This window comes from Corvus kubaryi, unplaced genomic scaffold (genome assembly GCF_017639235.1).
Source record: "Corvus kubaryi isolate FWS band 111438036 unplaced genomic scaffold, C.kubaryi_AGA036_p1.0 37398, whole genome shotgun sequence".
NCBI lineage: Eukaryota > Metazoa > Chordata > Aves > Passeriformes > Corvidae > Corvus > Corvus kubaryi.
The window spans coordinates 42,371,436-42,392,279 of NW_024581137.1; the positions used below are offsets into that span (position 1 = coordinate 42,371,436).

General features: G+C 40.4%; 1 protein-coding gene across 2 annotated transcripts in view; it reads left to right on the forward strand.

Annotated features, from left to right (window-relative positions):
- The window catches only part of GAD2 (glutamate decarboxylase 2), a 42,279-nt gene extending 22,583 nt beyond the window's left edge, over positions 1-19,696 (forward strand). For both annotated transcript variants that reach the window (XM_042043162.1, XM_042043161.1), the window contains 9 exons: positions 1,305-1,384; positions 4,538-4,592; positions 6,027-6,143; positions 7,235-7,299; positions 11,020-11,098; positions 12,778-12,927; positions 14,652-14,759; positions 16,349-16,438; positions 17,105-19,696. In XM_042043162.1, the coding sequence (XP_041899096.1) occupies positions 1,305-1,384; positions 4,538-4,592; positions 6,027-6,143; positions 7,235-7,299; positions 11,020-11,098; positions 12,778-12,927; positions 14,652-14,759; positions 16,349-16,438; positions 17,105-17,278 (918 nt within the window). In that variant the 3' untranslated portion in view covers positions 17,279-19,696. The remainder of the gene's footprint in view (positions 1-1,304; positions 1,385-4,537; positions 4,593-6,026; positions 6,144-7,234; positions 7,300-11,019; positions 11,099-12,777; positions 12,928-14,651; positions 14,760-16,348; positions 16,439-17,104) is intronic.
- The last annotated feature ends 1,148 nt before the right edge of the window (positions 19,697-20,844 follow it).

Genomic DNA, 20,844 nt, shown 5'->3' on the forward strand with positions numbered 1-20,844 from the left:
AAAAAAGGAATTTGTACTAGAAACTCTTAACCATAGCAATCTTAACCATAGCAGTCAAGACTCAATGAAAACTCCTCCCTGAGCAATTTTTAAAACACAGAGGTTTTTTGCTTCTTAAGCTGGACATACATGTTGCAGTTCTTCTACTCTTCTTCCTCTTTCATTAAGTTGGCCTGTAATTTTCAAAGAGTTCATTATGTATAGAGGCCTTTCTTATGTGGTGAATCTGTGCCCTCATGGCCTTTAAGGGAAGCCCATGTGTGTAACTGTGTGGCACTGCTGTGCCAGTCTCTTTCCTTATAGCTCTCTGCTACTTGCAAGTACTCCCTTGGCAAAGCAATAGTGATTACTTTTCTGCTTTGTGATCTTCTGCAAACTCGGTCTTCCTTTCTTCTTTAATACTCTGGACACTTAAAAAGGCTCTTGCTAGATTTTTATCTTCTGGATCTTTTTTATAGTGTTACATCCTAAGCTAATGGTACTGTAGTACACCTAAAGAATTTCCATTTTTTTAATGTTTAATAATCTGTAGTTAAAATTACTTCGGACAATATTGTTAACAGCTCGGTTTGAGTTAATACAAAATCAGATTCTTGGGGCTATAATTTGATATAAAACTTTTGCATTATCATAATCACTGGGATTTAATTTAGAATTGTAAATCAATACTGACTCGGGAGCCAAGTCCTATGAGCGAGAGAAAATTAGGCCGACTTGCACTCCAGTATGTAACTTCCACATTTTATTTTGTACATACAGATTAACTAATAATCTTACTATAATAATAATAATAGCCCTATTCTGATCTTAAACTTCAGTAGCTCTGTTTATTAGTAGGAGTTATTACTGGCTTTCACTGGCATGAGATCACAATTAGGCTTCCTATCTTAATTTCTCTCAGTATATTATTTGGGCAGAAGATACATTGTAGCACATGACTCTGGACATCACAAACTAAATGACTTCTCTAGGGAAGACTGTTTTGTTTCAGTAACTCAAGCTCATAGCTGAATATGTACAAGCAATAGAAGCTGCAGGTATGCATCAGGGTCCAGCATCAACCACAATTGTGTATGTAATATTCCAGGAGTAAACCCAGATTAGAGTGATTGCTGTTTCTCCAGTTCATGGTAGTGACTGGCTTTGAAGCCTCAAATTACAGTGATCAATTTCCAAAAGGGCTCTGAATGGAATTACTGCCTTGTGGGACTTCTTGCTGAAAGGCTTGCAAGAGGGTAGTGTTTTATATTAAATTAGATAAGAAATAATAAAACCAATAAATAATAATAAATGTATTTTTTCAGAGTCACTTTTCTGTGAAGAAAGGAGCTGCGGCCTTGGGTATTGGTACAGATAGTGTGATTTTGATTAGATGTGATGAAAGGTAAGTAAAGATGTCAAATACAACTCTTTTTGTGGTGCATAAGAGAGGATCACCAGGTGCTCAGCTCAGAGACAACATGTAGGATCTGGTCAGCAGTTGGTATAATTTGTCATAACACTGCCATCTTCAGCTGCTCTACACTAATTTATCTCACTTGAGGAACTGTCTCTGTTAGTAGCTTCTTTATGGGTCCATTTTTGGAGTTCATAAAAAATCTTAAAAGTTCCTTTCCTCAGAGATTTCTGATATTTTTTTTTCTTTCTTTCTTTCTTTTCTCTCATTTCTTTCATTTGATATCAAACAGGATATCAAACTAACATCATTCTTTACATTTTGTGCTAAGAAACCAGGAGGAAGCTTGTTTTGGTCAAATCAGACTCTCACATTTTGATCCATTAAAATGAGCTGAAGTGGGCCTTCCATAGGAATAAAATATTTAGGAGCATTTGCTAATGTAATTCTGTTACTTCGTGCCCCCCCATCTCTCTCAGCTGGATTACATTTCCCTCTGTGCCCTTGATACAGACATGTTTGTGATAGGACGTAAAGAGAAGGATTTTGGCAGCATTGTGGGAAGTATAGGCTGAGGAGGATGATGGTCCCTGGAAACCAACAGCAAAGGAGGCCACTAATCTGCAGGTCACACAGGCTCCAAAAAAGGGTGGTAGATAACTTCTTGCTTAACCCAGCCAAATAAAAGGTTCTGATTCTCTGTGAAAACCCATTTTGAGAAAGCAAAATATATTAACAAAATCAACATGTTCTGATAAAAATTTTCAATTTTAGGGAAAACATCTGTGGGACAAAAAATAATAGAACAGTTCTTATGGATTCTGAGAGTCTTTTCAATAGAAAATGCTATTTGAGTCCCTCATTGTTACAAGGTGTTGAATTAATTATGTCTCTAGCAGAAATGGAAGGTCTTTCATCAAACTGCCCTGCTCCCACATTAAAAAACAAGCATCAAGTAAGCAATTTACAGTTCTAATCACAGCGCCTCATATTGACTTATGGTCTTATTGTCTCTTTATTAACAAAAGACTGAACACACCTTGAAGGGGATTTAATGACGTCAAAACAACCAATACACATCAAAATAAATCCCCAGTTGTTTCTATTCACTAAGGATGGATGTGGATCAATAAAGTCACGTCTTCCTTTTCTTCTTGTGTGAATTCAGTGTGATGATTTTCTGTGAAGACCATGGTTAGCCTGCCCACACTGAAGTAAACAGCAGGATTACTGTGTGTCTCACAGACACCACAGGGACAGAGCAAATTGTTTGCACAGGATGGGGGCTGGTGTGGTTGAGAAGACCCTCTGTGAAGATGTGGGCCTGTGGAAGGGTGAAGGAGCACCTGGATACCTTTTTGACGTTTTCAGTATGACCAAGCATACTTCCTAGTGGCTCTTACCCATTCTGACCCACACCTGCCAAGTTTACCTGGTTTAGCTCTTACCCATTCTGACCCACACCTGCAAGTTTACCTGGTTTAGCTGGTAAACCTTGACACTGCTTGGGTACTGACTCTCCTGGCCATAAATCCCTGCATCTACTTGATGTGACCAGGGGCTGGATAATCACTTTCTTTGGTAATAGAATTTGGGCAGTGAAAGCATCTGCCCAGTTCTGTGCATGTTTCTATGCATAAGCTCACTAAATCAGAAACTATTAAAGACCAACATCAAAATTATGTTTAGATGAGGAGGAACCCATTGTCCTCCTTTGACATGGTTTTATTTTCTTTATTCATCTAACAATCCCAGGAACACTTTTTGAGGATAAGACTACTACTGCTTTTCTCTGAACACGTACATGTGTCTGGGAGGAACTCACAAGGAGCTGAATACTCTTTAGACATTCCTTGCACTTCTGCAAGAAAAATCAGGGCCAATTTTTAGATTTGTAGAGCTTTTTATTTTTAGTTATTCTTTCAGTATTTCAGTGTTTTGAATATGTGGGAGAGATTTTGCCAAAAAAGTCAGCAGTACAAACCCATTTCTACTGACATTATTACCATCTTATTGTAGGATATGTAAGGATGAAAACTTAAAAAGCCAACAGCATCTTATTACAATAAATTAATCATTAAAAGGAAGGACATGCATCCAAATGCCATGAAAACAGTTCAAGCGTTTTTATGCAAAATGAAACTAAAACTAATGGGTTTTTTAGGTTCCATGTAACCTCATTTTGAACTTTAATAAAGGTTGTTCTTTTTTTATAGCAGCAGGAGGTGAGGGCCTAGTGAAAGAAAAAATCTGGAAAAGTCTTTAAAAATTTGTATCAGTCTAAATGTACAACATTTAAAGTCAGTGAAGATTTTAGTTCTCTAATATGGGAATCTACCATGTTTGTATTGATGGTATTCATACTGCCTCTTCCTTTATAGACTTGCTTGTGTCTAAAGCAAAGAAAACCTTAGTCTCGATATTCAGTATCAGCACTGTTTTATCTTGCACCTAGTTAATTTACAGGATTTCTAAATTAGCCTTCAAGCCTTACACAACTGAGTCTGAATCTGAAGTAGGTGGTTCATACCAGCAGTGTTGCAAATACAGTCTGAGAGCCTGACAGTGAATATAGCGAGTCTAGACTGGCAGCTTCTCACACCCTGCTTCAAGCAAATGCAAACATGTTACTCACTAAACCATGGAAAAGTCACTTTGAAACGAGTTCGTCCCTGGGAAGGGAACGCAGAGACAGCTGCTGACAGCACAGCTGAGTTGCACTGCTCAAGGCCGTGCAGCTCAGCTGGCATTTTCTGTGCCTGCTGAGAGAGGACCATGGCGTTTGGCAACCAGCAAACTTCCTGGGAGGCTGGACTGAGCCTCTCCCTGGGAACCTGAAGCTTATTCCCAGGACTGTAACTGCAAACAGGACCAAGAGGCTCCACGGCGCAGCATCAGTCTTTAATGGGGTGTCCATGAGATACTTTCTCTCAGTTACCATCACCATATTGTTGCAAATATATTGACCAAATAATTAGTCAACTCAGACTAATGGACAGAGTCTTTCTGTGCTCTTCAATGCAGCATAACTCTTGGGCAAAAAAGTCACTTTGCACCTTCTGGGTTTCCTATTAAATGAAGAAGTAACAGCAAAAGTTGATTTCAAGATCAAGTTACTGATATCACTCTCTCTTGCTCCAGAGGGAAAATGATCCCATCAGACCTTGAAAGAAGAATTGTTGAAGCCAAACAAAAAGTAAGTTTACCAGCTTTTCTGCTTCCAAAGAAGAAAAAAACACAAAGAATGGTAAAGCCAGTCATTTGCTTTCCTTGGTAAAACAACACAGCCTTGCCCATTAAGTTTGATTTATTTCTCAGAAATGTAGCCTGCCAATTACTGAGGCAAGAGTTGCTGAGAAAATAGGTTTAGAGCTACTTTATAATATCCATGAGCTATTTGGCTTTCTTTTTATATGTTTTTCTGCATAACATCCTCCTCCTCATCAGCCTATGATGCAGTTTCTCAGCTGAATATTGTCAAAACCAGTGTAATCATTTTGGGGAATTTGTTGTATTCTAATGGATTGAAAATACTTCTCACAGACTCACCAAATCAGTGGAAGGTAAACTAAAATCCACATATCTCTAAAAATGCACACACTTTTGTATGTGTTCACTAATAGAAGCTAGAATTAAAACATCAGTTTAAAGTATGCAGTGAACTCAGCCCTGCACTTTTCAACATTTATAGTCACTAGACACACAGCAGTCAAAGCTGATTAATAGCACAAATCTTCATTAAAAGCACATTTTTTTCCAAGAAAAGCAATACAGGATATAAAAAAATGAGGCAAAACGACATTAGAGTGCCACTCAAATCTACTGACTGTTGCAGAAGGAAGTTTGGACTTTTTTGATGGTTTGAACCCCCAGTTCTGCAAAAAAAAGTAGCTACTCTTGACCTCTAAGTACTCATTATGAAATCAATGTAACTACAAATGAAATTTAAATGAAACGCTGGTATAAATTTTCGCAGACCCCAGACCTCATAGTGCAGAAGTGATGGCTGGTGAGTGCTCTACTGTGAGGCACAGCATTTAGCAGAGGGAATCCAAGAGATTCTCTGTGAAGGCTGCTGGTTTTACCTTCAAAGAGCTGTCTCCCTGCTCTGCATGAGGGATGGGGCTGGAGGCAAGCCCCACACCTTCCCTGACCACTGCCCCAGGAGACACCCTCAGACAAGGTGTTCCCACTGACAGAACTGGGGCAGGCACCGCATGTCCAGACACTCACTGGGGTAATTGCAATGCAGCTCAGGGCATGGTCCAGAAGAAATGCTTGTCTCACCATGGTGCCTGGTTGAGGTTTGTTTATGTGACATCCTGCAGTGCAGACTTTTTTGTTTCAGGCAGGTGGTGTGAAGGAGAATTGTTCTGTTGAGCCCTTACCTGTCTCATGCATTCTAATAAATGGAGGATGCTGGTTTGGAAGTTTGCTGCCACCTTAAGGTAGAAACTATAATATCCCTGGCATCTAAACTTTGAGAAAATCAGTGTAAAATAGCAGGGATGTCCTCTGGGAGACGCTTGTGGGGTCACTGTGGGGGCCCCACAAGGGGAGCTGAGGCTCCTGCAGGATGAGGGGGCTGCAGTACTCTGAACAGGTATAACATCTCTCTGCTTTCTTGCAGGGATTTGTTCCTTTTCTGGTGAGTGCCACAGCTGGGACAACAGTGTATGGGGCATTTGATCCTCTCATAGCTATTGCAGACATCTGCAAGAAATACAAAATCTGGATGCACGTGGATGTAAGTTCGATCACACATGGAGGGCTGGATTACAAGGTGTATTAGCATTAACTTATTCATTTTGAAGGGCATAATCTTGTACAAAACCCATTGTATTTAGTTCCTGAAATTAAGTCTTAACATCCAAGCACTGACTTCCCACTCCTCTGAAAGGCTCAGGTCAGAGGGATATTTTGGGAGCTGTGACTGTAGTTGTAGCAACTGGGGCATTTAAGATGACCTAGTTTGAGTGCTTTTGGCTTTCAGCTTTATCTTAAAATGCCATTAGTAAAGAAATACATAAGAAGCGTACTGAGTACTGGCTCAGCTTCCGCAGCAGCTGCAAAATAAATACATAAGGAAAAGGCTACATTTGTCTGGAATAAAGTACTGCAAATTGCTGATCAGGTTAATGCAAGTGCTAGGGAAGTTTATCAGATTGGCTACTTAGCTTTATCCAGACTCTTGCCAAGAAATGTTTCTGAAGGATCATCTTTCAGCCTCGAAAATCTTCTATGTCATTTTTCCAAGTCCTTTCTCCAAAAACGCTTGGTAATTGACTTCCCATAGATTTTGCAGTCTTGATTTTGCATTACTGTGTCAGCCAAAATCAGTATAACTCAAAGGAACAATTTGTATTTACCTTAAATACTTCTCAGTCACATGAAATGCCTGCTTGTACCAGATCTCTGTGAGGAAAGCAAATGAGTAGAGGGCAAGCAGTAATGGGTCCAAAATATGATGAAAATCCCCCAGAGCAGCTGAGATCTCAGCCTGGTTTCTTACTACAAGAGAAAAGGCAGCTGACCCAGGAGCAGCTCTGCAAGTAGTTAATCACAGCATGGGCAACCCGATGTGCTGGTGTCAGAGGGGCAAGTGAGGGGTTTGCAGATGGTAAGGGTGGGCACCTGGATTAGGGGCTATTAACCGCTGCTTCTAAGATACTGGAAGAAAATTGTTAGCACAGCTCATGCCTCAGGCTCCATCTGCTTGGTCATTTTGGAATGTGCCACATAAGCAAGATAAAAAGGGTCCCAAACTGATGGGAATGCACAGATGTCATCACAGAGGAAAGCAGAGCTCTCATTAAGAAAATGTGTCTTGCCTTCCAGGGAGCATGGGGTGGTGGGCTCCTGATGTCAAGGAAACACAAATGGAAGTTAAATGGCATCGAAAGGTATGATTTATTAGTATCAATAAAAGACATTCATTAAATGCATTTTACCATACTTATGATTACCATAGCAATGCCTGTAAAAATAAAGGATCAATGTTATCTCCAAGATACAGTAGGGAGAAATCACATAAACTGTCCTTCCAGTTGCAGCAGTATTGCTGATTGCCTTTGTGCTACAGTATTGTGGCAATTCGTCTTGGAGTATAAACAGCAGACATTCCGTGCTTGTTTCTCTGTTCTTCCACCATACATTCAGAGGTCCAGAGTAGTTTCTGCAGTGTTCTTTGATTCAGCATCTAACATGAATTAGCAATTTCATTTTAAGAAGTGAATCTTGTAGGTCTTGTATGCCGAGGTTTTAAGTATAAAACATGGATGGACCTGCAGTTAGGACATGTCCTGCTCTGTCACTTCCGGAGAGAATAGCCCTCTCCAGACTGTGTTATTGATGTCTTCTCAGTAAATCTGTGCCTGGATATATACATGATTGTAGTCCTGAGCTCATAAATATTGCCAATAATGCAGATGAACGTAAGTGATGCTAGTCCAGGCTGGAAGGACTGAGCTTAAAGTTAAAAACAGCTGGTTACTCAGAATCATTTTGTTAAGCAGTGGAAATCCTTTCCATAGGATGTTAAGATTTATCTACATTCAAGGAAAGACAAAGACTGTTCAGGGTTTCTGTGAGCCATGAATGAGGGAAGCTCAGAAAGTATTTTGAGAAAGTTCATAGGTGCTTGCCCTGTTTTGAATTCTTCCCAGTCACCTATTTAGTCCACTTTCCAGAGGCAGTACACTTGGCTAGGTGGAGTCACTCTCATTTCTGTATTTCCTGAAGTTCATGATGTTTGAGAGTAAATCATTACTCCCTTCCTCCTTCTTTGTCACTAAATCAAATTTCTGTTCCTTGCCGATTAAAATTACAAACAACTTCCTCATCCTGATCCTGGAGTTTAGGAAGATACCTTGATGATTCAGCTCTTTTCTCATGCATCTCTCATGCAAAATTTGGAAAGCAGCCAACGATTTTATAAATTTGATTTAGTTAAGACTGCCTACAGCACTCCAGACTTACACACCATACATTAAAGGGACATATATCCAAATATCCAGCAAGTTAGCAGAATCTGCCTTGTTGCCTGTGATGGCAGAGTATGAAACAAAGTGTTTGCCTCCCAAATTGCTGCCCAAATTGTGCTGGAATAAGTTCAGGTTAAATTTACTTTGGAGCATTTTCCACATAGTATGCTTTAGATCCAGAACTCCACTGAATGTTATTGAGTGCTTTGATAAGCACGATCTCAATATATTTGGCAGTGAATTAAGGAAATTTGTTATTTTGAATGCTGTTCCTTTGCTTGCTGGACACAGCAACTCATTTCAGTTTGTCCAGATCTTAAGTGTGGGAACCTTTAGAGCAGGCCTTTTATGGACCTTTCTGTTTCATGGTAGATAACGGAGTCATCACAGGTCTGAGTAGAAAAGAACTGAAGCTGTTAGGAAAGGGAACATTTACTGCAGCACACTGTGCTCTGAGTATTCACATCCTTCTGGTAACAGTCCAGCAGAAATACTCCTGTCACAGGCAGGACGAGTTGCAGGACTGTCCTTACCATGCCCTCCAGTCCTCCATGGCAGATATCAAGGTGCTCGAAGGCGCCCTGAAGGAAGCACAAGCCCCCAGTATGGAGAAGATAGGTCTGGCCAACATCAGGAGTTCCAGTTTGGTGTCCCCCATCCAGAGGCTCAGGCAGGGGTTGACAGCTACAGGTGAGAAAAGCATGTGTGCAGTGAGTGAGTGCTCCCATAGAGAGTCTGGGCATCCTTCTGGGGGCTGTGGCTGGTCAGTGATTGCATCAGTCTGTATTTAGTGATGGCTCAGGACCAAATTCTTCCAGTCATGAATCTCTCCTGTCATCCATTTGAAATCTCTAAAGGAAAAATACTCCTTTTTTTCCTATCCTTGACCCACAGCCAAAAAATCACGTAGGTTCTTGGTGCTCTGTTATTTGGGCAAACATGAGATGCTTTTGGAAAACATCTGTGGATTCCTGTAGATTTTTTTACTTTGCTGTTTGTCTTGGTCAGCAATTTCTTCAAACACATACTGATGACAGAAGCCTAAAATAACTGATAACAAATGAAAAATGTTGGATTTTTATTTTACATAATTAATTATTTTTCTGTGTGCAATTGGTATGTAATTAGGTAAATAAGTGACCATAATTCACATCTGGCTGTTGTCAGTAAGTAATCCTTTTTCTTGAGAAAATGCATACCATTATTGTTACTTAGAGGTCTCTTAAAGAATTTCTGTCTGATTTTGCATAGGCACAAATGAAATTAAAAAGTATCATATCAAGGGAAATTCATAGACCTGAGTGGATGCTTGGAATCGTTAGCTTTGGTGTTGTAATCAGATGACTGAGCTGATTAAAAGCTGCCAAGTACTCAAAAAGCCAAGCCAAATGGCCAGATGTTGCCTGTTCCCTACAGATTTTGCATCAGGCACTTGCACAGTCCCATTTAAATAGCAAAGAAGAAAGCACAGAAGTACTACCTGATGTCCATGTGAATTTTGAATTTGCTTGCCTTAAAGGAGTAGAAGCAATTTGGCAGGAGGTGCATAAACCTGTAGCACTGTCTCCAAGTCCTGCAAAGGAAAACACTGCTAGATTCTAACATGCTCACCTCTGTTCACATCAGTGTTACCTGCAAGTATGTCCTGGGTCCTTTAAGTTTCCACATGCCTCAGTTGACTGATTTATGCCAAAAATACAAATTGCTGCACTAGATGAAATCACAAGCACTATGCATCCTTGACAGCTTGCCCAATAGGATACAAATATATACATTTATCAGCTAATTCATCTTATGTAACAATATTAATTAGAAAACAACCAGTCAAGCATAACACAAAATTAAAATAATAAACAACTGGACAACCTTCCATTCAGCCCTCACCACAGTCCCAACTGCCTCTTCTCTAGACCGTGTTGTGTCAGTTCTCTGTTTGTTCCCCAAACCTAAACTGACAGCAGTTTTTCCAACACATGTGTACTGAAGGGAGGCAGGATCAGACTCTTTTCTGGCAAGATGGGTCAGTTCCGTGCATATTATGGTAGCTGTGTGACTTGCTGTAGCCAAGCAAAAATTACGAAATTTTGCCACCATCAGAGCAAAAAGGAAAATTACTTGGGGCCAGGTTTTCCAGGTTACTCAGAGACTTAGTGATACCCAGAAGTATTTCAAGGAATTTTTAAAAATGCCTGTGTGAGCAAATTACTAAAATCTTGCTGAAACTGGAATCAGAGGGAGGGAGACCTGCTAGGTTGCCAGCTTCCTATCTGCGTCTTTAATTGACTGTGCAATTTTAGGATGTTCATCAGTCAAGTGGGTGTTTTTAGGAAGTTTGCCCTGTATTTGTAAAGTATATATGACTCCCCAGAAAGTTTAACACTGATTAAATTTAGTGGATAGAACAATTATCCTGTGGTAAATTGCCAGGATTGTCATCCAAAAGCCAACTGGAGTGGATTAGTCCCCTGTGAAGGCATTGCTTTCCTAATATCAGCCATGATTATTTTCAGCTTTGCTTGCTCAGAAAAAGAAAAAAGTGAGTATTGCTACATGTTTGGTATTATTCTAACTATTTCTAAATGCCTCTGGGGTTTCATCACATAGTACAATGTCTGAGTTTCATGTGGTTTTCTGTCCCAGGGCTAACTCAGTGACCTGGAACCCTCACAAGATGATGGGCGTCCCACTGCAGTGTTCAGCCCTGCTAGTAAGAGAAGAGGTATGTCACAATATACGTGCTTCTCTGCTCCTTTCTGGCATTTTGCTTCTGAAAATCCTGGATATTTTCTTCATCACTGTGTCATAGCTAATATTTGCTAATGTGATGATTATAACAAGAACAGAGAAAAAACCTCTATTTGCATGCTTAGGCCGTGATTGCAAGAGGAATTAAAGCAGGGGTCTAGCAGAAATGAGGCAATCAGTGGCAATATCTCTACAGAGTTTTTTGACTTCCCATTCAAAATGTCCGTGGTTAAGTTGTGGTTGCATAACTGTGTAACCCCACTAATTGCTGTGTAGCATAAGATGTAACTGCAGGCAAACTCTGGTCCTCTTGGGGTGAATGTCATGGTTTACACACAGCACAACATTTGGTTCAGAATCAAGGCATCATTACACTTTCTAGACTTTTATGATATTCCTGCCCAGCTTTGAACTATATATCCACTTGGGGGCACATGGAAGTAAAAATGGAGCACTAAGTGCACTTGGAATAAAAAGTAGATGTTTCATTTAGCGCTAGAATTTGAGTTACCCTCCAAGCCTGTAATTTTCATATAACCATCAGTTACTGGGACAGCTGCCGTACAGCCATCACTTAATAGACCAGCTATCAAAAAGCTGGTTGCTGTTTTGCTAACAGCTGTACAACAGATTGTATACAAAGTGATTGCACTTAGGAAGAGAGAAACTGGCTTTTATTTGCCCTCTGGGTCAGTTCCCCAAGACAAATCCTGCCTGGCTGAAGTCAGTACCATCCTTGACTTCTAGTGAGAACAGATGGCTCAGATTAGGAGAAAGTCAATTTTTTTCCCCCCTCTCATTTTGCTATCTCAGTTTTGAGTTACACATAAAGATTAGACTTGATGATAAACAGCCATGTTATGATTCTTCTTGGATTGGAAATTGCCATTTTAGGCAACAGCCCTAAGGTATACCATAAACTTGGTTGAGATCTTAACTGGAGCCAGAATGTGGCTCTCTGCATTTTACTTTAAAAAGGAAACCTCATGCTTTCTTGAGCCAGGTTTCCTCACCTTGTTGGCTTCTGTCCCTCCCAAAAAGCAGCCTCTTAGAATGGTATGTTGCAGCCCAGAAATAGCTCTAGCTGGCTGTTTAAAGGCCATATGCTCTTCTGTCTCTTCAAAGCTTTCTTTACCACTTAAGCATCCAATCTGCAGCTGAGGGCTTTGCAGAAAAGAACTGTTCCTACAAAGAAAGAAAACAATAAAAATCAGAATTTTAGAGACCAAAGCAATTGAAAAGTGCTGTGATATTCTTTAGATTAGTCACCAATTGTCTTGGTCTGACTCAGAAAAGATACCTTCAAAGAAAAGGAGGAAAAGGAAGCAGAACAAAGAATAAAAGGCAAGATCCAAAAATGAAGTTAAGCATAAGAATGCTAAGAAGCACCATGTCCAGCTTTTTATGAAAAATGATTTGGATCTGGGAGTGGCTTACACATTGCTGGATCAGGTACCAAGGCATCTTGGGCACTGAAAGGCATTAGTCCATTGAGCAACTAAGTCTAGTTTTGTCTTTTTTTTTGATCTTCCTTTTGCACTTGGACATATTCAACTGAATTTGGGGTTTTGTAGTTTTTCACCCAAAGCAACCTTCAAAGCAGTAGTCAAATCTGTGCCAACATCACTGTGTTTGTGTCTTTGTGTCCATAAGGGACTGATGCAGAGTTGCAATCAAATGCATGCTTCCTACCTCTTTCAACAAGACAAGCACTATGACCTGTCTTATGACACGGGAGACAAGGCTTTGCAGTGTGGACGGCACGTTGATGTCTTCAAGCTATGGCTGATGTGGAGGGCAAAGGTAAGACAGCCTGCTGCACATTTCTTTGTATTAAAATAATGCACACCAGATACACTTCCGGCAGAGGGGGTTCTGTAATCATAAATTTAAAAAATATCTGACCTGAATTTCACATATATAACAGGAAAGAAAGAACATTATTATTTTCTGAGGGTTTTATACTTTTAAAAATGGAGCTTCAAAGCAGCACACATGATTTTGAAACTTGAACTGTATGGCTTTGCATAGCATTTGCCTTGTGTAACTGCAGGCATAAATCATATACCTAGGAATGTTGTTACAAAGATTTCTGGAAATAAAAAGATGTTTTAATTATATTTAGAAATTACACATGGCAAATCAAGACTGGAATACCCAGTTTCATTGCATGCAGTAGATACGAAGTAATCTTTCGGAGGAGTAGAGCAAAACTCATCAAAAACTCTTCACTGGGAAATCTGTAAACACCAGCTCTAATGATTACTTTCTCTATATTGCTAAGTAAGTTCTTGCACGTATTTATCCAGTCTATTATGTCAGGTTGCCTAAGGTTGGTTCAGAGGAGATGACATCACTGTTTTCATTTCCAGAAAGCCTTAAAGATTCTCATGCTTCATTAAACCTCTGAGGAGGTGTGGGAGTCTGTAAAGGAGGATGCAATAGCTGGGGTCTGCAGAGTAGCAGGCAATTTTAGCCACGTCTCTTTTACTCCAAGCCTTTCTCCTGGGGCTACCTCTACTCTGTTTTGAAATGTCTATACCCAGAGGGATAATGACATGGGCTTTTAAGTCAGTTCTGCACTGCCAGAACAGATTTAGCAGGGACATGCATCCGTTACTCAGAGACATTTCTCCTAAAGCCTGTTTTTTCAATATGCCTTGTACTGTTTTTTCTCTTCTCACACTCTGCTTGTAATATTAACATTACAAAATAGGATGTGTGTTCCTTAAAGAGTTTATCTATTGCAGCTGTTTATTCCCCTTCCTCCCTCTTGAAGATGAATCCTTTGTTTGAGGCATCACAGTTGGTGATTGCAGGAACAATTATGATGTCACAGAGAGGATTATGACTTCTGCCAGAGAAGAAAAAGCAGGCTTTTCTGCAGCTCTTAAAAACACAGCTTCTGAGTTTATATGGTATCTGTTAGAAAAGAGGAGAGAAGAACACTACAGAGGCAGGGTAGTATCTAAACAAAGTGTGCATTTTCACAGGCATCAGACTGGGCTCTAAAAGTGAATCTACCCATTCTGTGCTTGACTAAAAATAAAAAAAAATTGTTCTTGGAGAGGTCCCAGCTATCATTCCTGGAAGATTAAAATCCCCTATTCTGAAAATAGCAGGAGACTCCCCATGTCTGGAACTCAACACCTCCTGAAACCCCCCTCTGTGCCAGTCCAAGCTATCCAAAAACATCCCCTGCCTCTCTGCAAAATCTACCAAAGGCACCCTTTGTCACAGAGGTGCCATTCAGGTTCTCAGCAAAATATTCCTGAGAATCAAGCAAGTACCTGATGCTTATTTTGCAGAGTTGGCTATAGGAGTGTCAGTGGCAAGAGCTAGAGATAAATGAGCTCTGCTTATCAAAGTGCCCTTCACCACATAGAATCAGATCCTTAGCTGATCTCACAGAGACTTCTGAGCGGTGACTTGTGCTGATGTGTTGGCAAGTATTGCGTGGTCCTTTTGCCCTTTTAATTCATAGAACAGATATTTACAAAACTTCTTTTCTTCATCTCTCTGTAAAGGGAACCACAGGATTTGAAGCACAAATTGATAAGTGCTTGGAACTTGCTGAATACCTATACAATAAAATAAAGAACAGAGAAGGGTATGAAATGGTGTTTGATGGAAAGGTATGTAGTGCAACTTCTTTTTCTCAGTCGGTCAACTGTGTTTTCTTCATTACCTCTTGTGATGCTACCAACAGGTCAAATCAAACAGCATGAGACAGAAAGCAGGGACCCTTTTAACAAAACCTGGTTTTGTGCCAGTTCCTCTCTTCCTCATAGAATGCAGGTAACAAGGACAGCTGTGCATAAGTGTTCAGTCTGCTCAGTTTAACCCTGCTGAAACAAAACACTGGTATCTCAGCCTAACACAGCCCACAGAGGCACAATTAGAACCAGCTCTTACATAATAAAAACAAGTTGCAGTTTCGTAAGGCAGGGTCTGTTAGGAGTGAGAGATACAGTGCCCCACACAGTTCTGAAAGGACAGATGTGCGGAGCGGTTCTATCAGCATTCTTAGGTGGGCAGTCACAGGGGAACTGGGATGGATGACCTGGAGGGACTGTCTGCACTGAGGTCCCTGCTGTGATGGGGTGGAGTCAGCAGGGCAGGGGCTGGTTGTGCTTGGAAGCCCAGCTGGCTCATGGGACAGAGGTTGCACCACTGTCTGGGGTGCAAATATTGCTAGGCAGTCTGGAGGGAGTCTGGCTGAGATGGGAGCCCTGGATGCCAGGAGCTCAGCTGGAGCACAGTACCCAGGGCAAGGCAGTGCAGCCTGGGCTGGCTGGCTGTACCTCTGCTGTGCTCGGCCATCGCTTTGTGGGCAGCCTCTCCAGCTGTCAGGGTTGGGGACAGGCCTGGTAGAAACCTCCATTACAAAGTTAGCTGGTGTTCTGTAAAAGAGAGCAAGGATGAACATCACTATGTTTCTTCAGAGATTACAGGCTCATATCAACATACCACTGTGGAATTTATTTCCCCCACCTCTCACATCATCACTGACTTTGGTCCACTGGGTCTGATGATGAATGAAGGAACTGGCAGCAGGAGGAGTTGCTGTAACATGCATTTAGCATCCAGCAACAAGGAACATACCAAGGCAGGCAACTGTTGAGAGATGGGAAAAATGCACAAAATGTCAACTAGTTCTTACTTTATGCCTTTCTGCTTAGTGCTCCCATAGATGTCAAACAAGCTAAGATGCTGTGGTGCATGCATATTAATACAGCAGCTAGCTGAATCAAATTGAGAAGTAATAAATTTCATTAAATGTAAGAAAATCTTAGACTGTCTTATGCACCACCTGTGGCTCCTGTTTACAGAATCAGATTCTATATTATTCTGTCATGTAATAAAAGTAAATGACACAATCCTCACCTCAAAATTATCTGTAATAGACCCTTGCCTTAGCCACATGATCCCTTCAGCCCCTGGAGGGGACAAGAGCTGCAAAATCTAGATGCCTTTCAGAAAGGCATAAATATATTTGCCCAGCTGGATGATGTGTTTCTGCATCTGACGCCCTGGGAATAAATTGCTCAAAATTATCTTTTCTGCATTAATAATGACAATGACTCTCAGTGGACCACAATAATGAAACCATTGACTGCTGTCACAAGATGATGTATGAGAGGGCGGGAAGGCATGAACTTAATTGCAATTGAGATATTATGAGCATTTCTTACAATGTAAACTATTATTGTTCTGTGCTTAGCCTCAGCACACCAATGTCTGCTTCTGGTACATACCTCCCAGCTTGCGTGGAATGGAGAACAGCGAAGAGCGAACGAGCCGCCTGATGAAGGTGAGCAGTGTCCTCCAGGGTATCCTGCAGTAGGCAGTGAAACCCTTGCAGGCAGGCAATCCCCAAAGCAATCTCCCAGGGCACAGGGCAAGATGAGATTCTGGCAACCTCTATGGTTGTTTTACTGCAGGTCAGTCTGGTGCTGCCTTGCACTGGTGTCCAGGTGTGGCATTCCCTGGCTTTGCCTGAGCTCCAGAGCATGTATTCATGTACATGTTCATGTACTGAAGCTACTGTGAACTGCAGTCACTAAACCCAGCAAGGGCAGCAAAAGCTCAACAATACTACAGCACCGTGGCATATGAAAACAATTGTAGCCATGTTTTGAACATAAAAAAACAGCTACTGTGTCCCTGTCAGCAATATTGAGGAAGTAGCAGAGGGAAATTTCCCCAGTCATTTTAAGAGGAGGGCAAAGAAATGTGATAAATTGAATGCCTTTTCAATGTGACATTTACTCCTTAGTGGGGGCTTAATGTTTTTATTAATATTGGATGTAATTTCATTTCAGCTGCTTGTAGCTCTCTGTCTTCTATAAAAAAAGAAAGTATACCCTATTTTAATACTAATGAGGATGATGATAATAATGAAAATAATGATGATAATAATGACAGTAATAATAGTCATCATGATCATCATCATCCCCTGCTTTTTGTTACTCTGCAGGTGGCACCAGTGATAAAAGCCAGGATGATGGAGTATGGCACGACCATGGTGAGCTATCAGCCCCTGGGAGACAAAGTGAACTTCTTCCGGATGGTCATCTCAAACCCTGCGGCCACTCACCAAGACATTGATTTCCTGATTGATGAAATAGAACGCCTGGGACAAGATTTATAATAACTGGGTGTGAAAATCTGTTCCTGGACCTCTAAGTAGACAATTAAGTTGTCACAAACTGTGCGAATGTATTTGTAGTTTGTTCCAAAGTAAATCTATTTCTATATTGTGGCGTTGGAGTAGAGTACAGTTTAAAATCAAGAAACATGGCTCCTTTAAAGTCCTTTCCTGAGTTTTAGAATGCCTCCTTAATAAATAGCTGCACAAAAAGCTTCATTGAAACACATAAGGAAGACCAGAAGATACTTAAAATTTCACCCCAAATTTTAATACAGTAATTACTTCAAATTAAAAGCAATCAGACTGAATGATGCCAAAGTTGCCCAAAATTATGACAAAATCAAATTGGGGGAAGTGGGAGGGGGTGGTGAGATGCAGAATATACATGCTGTATGTTTAAAAGTGAAAGGATTTTGCCTTTTTCGTAGTATTAGAAGAGAATTTCTAATTTACTTATAGCAACATTTCAAATGTATTTAAATAAGTATAGTTTTACAAAAGGAAATATATATATATATATATAAAAAATCCTATTTTGTAAACTATATATTTTTATTTTATATGGGTTATAAAACTGCAAGGACAGAAGCTGAAAATTAACTGGAATTCTTTTTCTTTTTGATGGAGGTGCCTCAAGTATTTATTACTGCTTATTTTAAAAGACAAGCCCACATAATATATTCTTTCTCCATGTCATATGGATTGTACATCTCCAGGGTTGGTTACTGAAAAACCTCAAGAGGACTGCAGCTCTTACAACCACTTAATGAGATCAATTACAGTACAACAATAGGATGCTATTTTTCCTAATTATGTTTCCCACGTGGCCTAAGCAGACGCACAGTCAATATACAGTGCTAATCAAGACTGAAATAAGGTTGTATTTGGATGGTTTCTGTGTTCTGTGTTTAAAAAACCTATTAAAAAAAAAAAGCCACATCTGAGTAAATTCTTATCTCAAAACTATTTCTGCTGTGAGCAGTCCCAAACTCTATTGAAAACCTCGCAGTTACATTAAGAAGGTAAAGACTTCTTACAGATGTACAAGTCTGCAAGACAAGGCCTAAATTAAATGTGACTGTAATCTGAGTGACAGGGATGGGATCTAACAAACTGTTTTGTCAAAGGATTCTCACAGTGCTGGACTCCATCCTTGTCTACAACAAAGTTGAGATATGGCTACATCTGCCAAAGAACAGCCCCTACAGAGTCTCACAACCATGGGCACAGCTCTTGCAGAAATTATTTGATGCTTCATTCCTTAGCTTTAGAGGTGTCTCTGGCATGGAAACTGAAATTTATCCTTTCTCCTTGCAACATCTGGAAGTGTTGGTAAGAGTTCTGCAGCTTAGACCTGTCTACTTATAACCCTACTAAAGTTTTGGTTTTAACATTGCCTAAATGGCCAACTTGTGTTTGTAAAGCAATATTGTTTTGCTGTCTCTAAAATACTTGAAGACAAAAAAAGAAGTGCAATGTGGTTTTAATTTCATCTAAAATAGATAAATGGAGTATTGATTCAATGTAATATGAGGATATGACCTAAGAGGAAATAAATAGTGTCTGTAATTGTGTTGCCTTTATTATATTGATAGTACTGTTTTGTCACCTCAGATTGAGGCTGTGCACTTTAGATTTAAACTGTACAATGTTGCAAATCAACATGTGTTGCTGTATAAGCTGGTACAATATATTATTGATATGTCATTATTTGTGTGGTGGTAGTATTGACTCTTGATAGTGTAAGAACTGCATTCACGCCTGTCCCTCTACTGTATCTTTGCTTGGTGTTAACCTCTCCTCGTCAGCTTCTGGGCAGGCCTCTCACCTCACTTCACTTCAGTGGACTTCCATTGCTATCTGCATAGTGTTGCAAGCCAAGCTGTAGAGGAGATACCAGTTCTATCAGGAAGGCCTCAATGTGACCTCTGCTAAACGTGTCAAAATCAGCACTAATCACTGAAATACTGAGTAGAGCAGCAAATTATATTCTTTTTTCTTGCTGGGAAAAAGGCAAGCAAAGAACTTATAAAGTAAAAATAGGACAGGGACAATGATGAAGGTGATCAGTAGCCTGGTTACATCTTGCATGTGCAATTACGTTTTAAAGTGCTAAGTGCAAACAGCGTATTTATTAGATGTATGTGCCAATCCAAGATTTACATTTAGTGTTCCAGGAGAACCAGCTCTTTTTTTTTTTACACATTACTGTACTTACTGCAGCCAGGAAGGAGCGGCATAGCAATCTGTTCTTGTGTTTGACCAAAGTATCTTATCTGTGGTGTTGATCTAAATCCAAATAAAAGTGTAAGATGCGACTCTGGGTCTTTTCATTAGCAGCACTGATGAGCACTCTAAGCGTTTATCACTTGTGCCATTTTGGAGCAAGGCCCCAATAAAGAGAATGTTTAATTGGAACTTTTTATGTCTCCTGCTGGATTTTTTCATTGCAAGATGCATTCTGTTCACTACTGTAACATAAAAATATAAACTCCACCACTAGACCTTTTCTGAGACAGTACTCCAGACCTTTTTTGGAGGCAGTACTCAGCACCAGCATACAAGGGCAAATCTGCCATCTGGTGTTCCTTTACCTTATCTTTACAAGATGCATTTAGTTGCTTTTTCCTCCTCAGACAGCATCAATTTTTCGATGCTCTGTTTTGTCTTTTTATTTCACAAGTATTTATCCCCAGATTTACCACAGACTCAAATCAGCCTTCAGCACAGTAGTGAAAGCAGTCAGGGCACTTGCCAGGACAGCACAGACTATACAATGGCAACAATTTAAAATGGCTATGAAATGAAAAAGACAAAACAACCAATACAAAAACTTAAGATTTTAATCTTTATGTCTCTCCTGGCCCAAGGCCACCTCCCTTCAAAATCTGCCACCAATCTGCTCTATTTCTCTTCCAGCCTCTGAAGTGCTGCCCAGTGTAATACCAGCAGCAGAGAAATAAAACCATGCTGTTAAAGCCACAGCAGTCAGAGATCTCATGCCCAAAATGGGATTTTTTTGTATCATTTATTTAAGTCTCTAGCAGAATTTAAGGTTAACACCTATGCTGAATACCTGCACAGAGCCCAGCTAGGAGATCTGTAAGGGAATACAGAGAGGGAGAACTTGTGGCGATAAGCTACTGTCCTTACCCCAGTGAAGATCTCCATTTGGCACTGGGAGAGGGAGCACGGGTTTAGCCTTTTTGAGCACTACCCTTACACAGGAGTGCATGAAGCTTGGGCTTGTAAAAGTGATTGACTTGCCTCAATACCCAGTAGTTAATAACTGCTGAAAAAAAAAACATGTAGGTGGGCTCTTGTGCAGCTTTTGCAAATCCTCAGCCCCAGTACTGTATTTGTCAGCCACAAGAGTGGCTGAGGGGTAGATGAGAGGCTGAAGAATTTCTCAGCCCAGTGGGGTTGTTGGTCTGATAACACCAAATGGACCACCCGAGGACATGGCTGATGTGGTCATTGGGTCTTGATGATTTTGGCTCTTTGCAGATGCTGCTTGTTCTGCAAATGGCCTCCAGGCAAGACCCAGAGAGGACCCCTCGCCTACC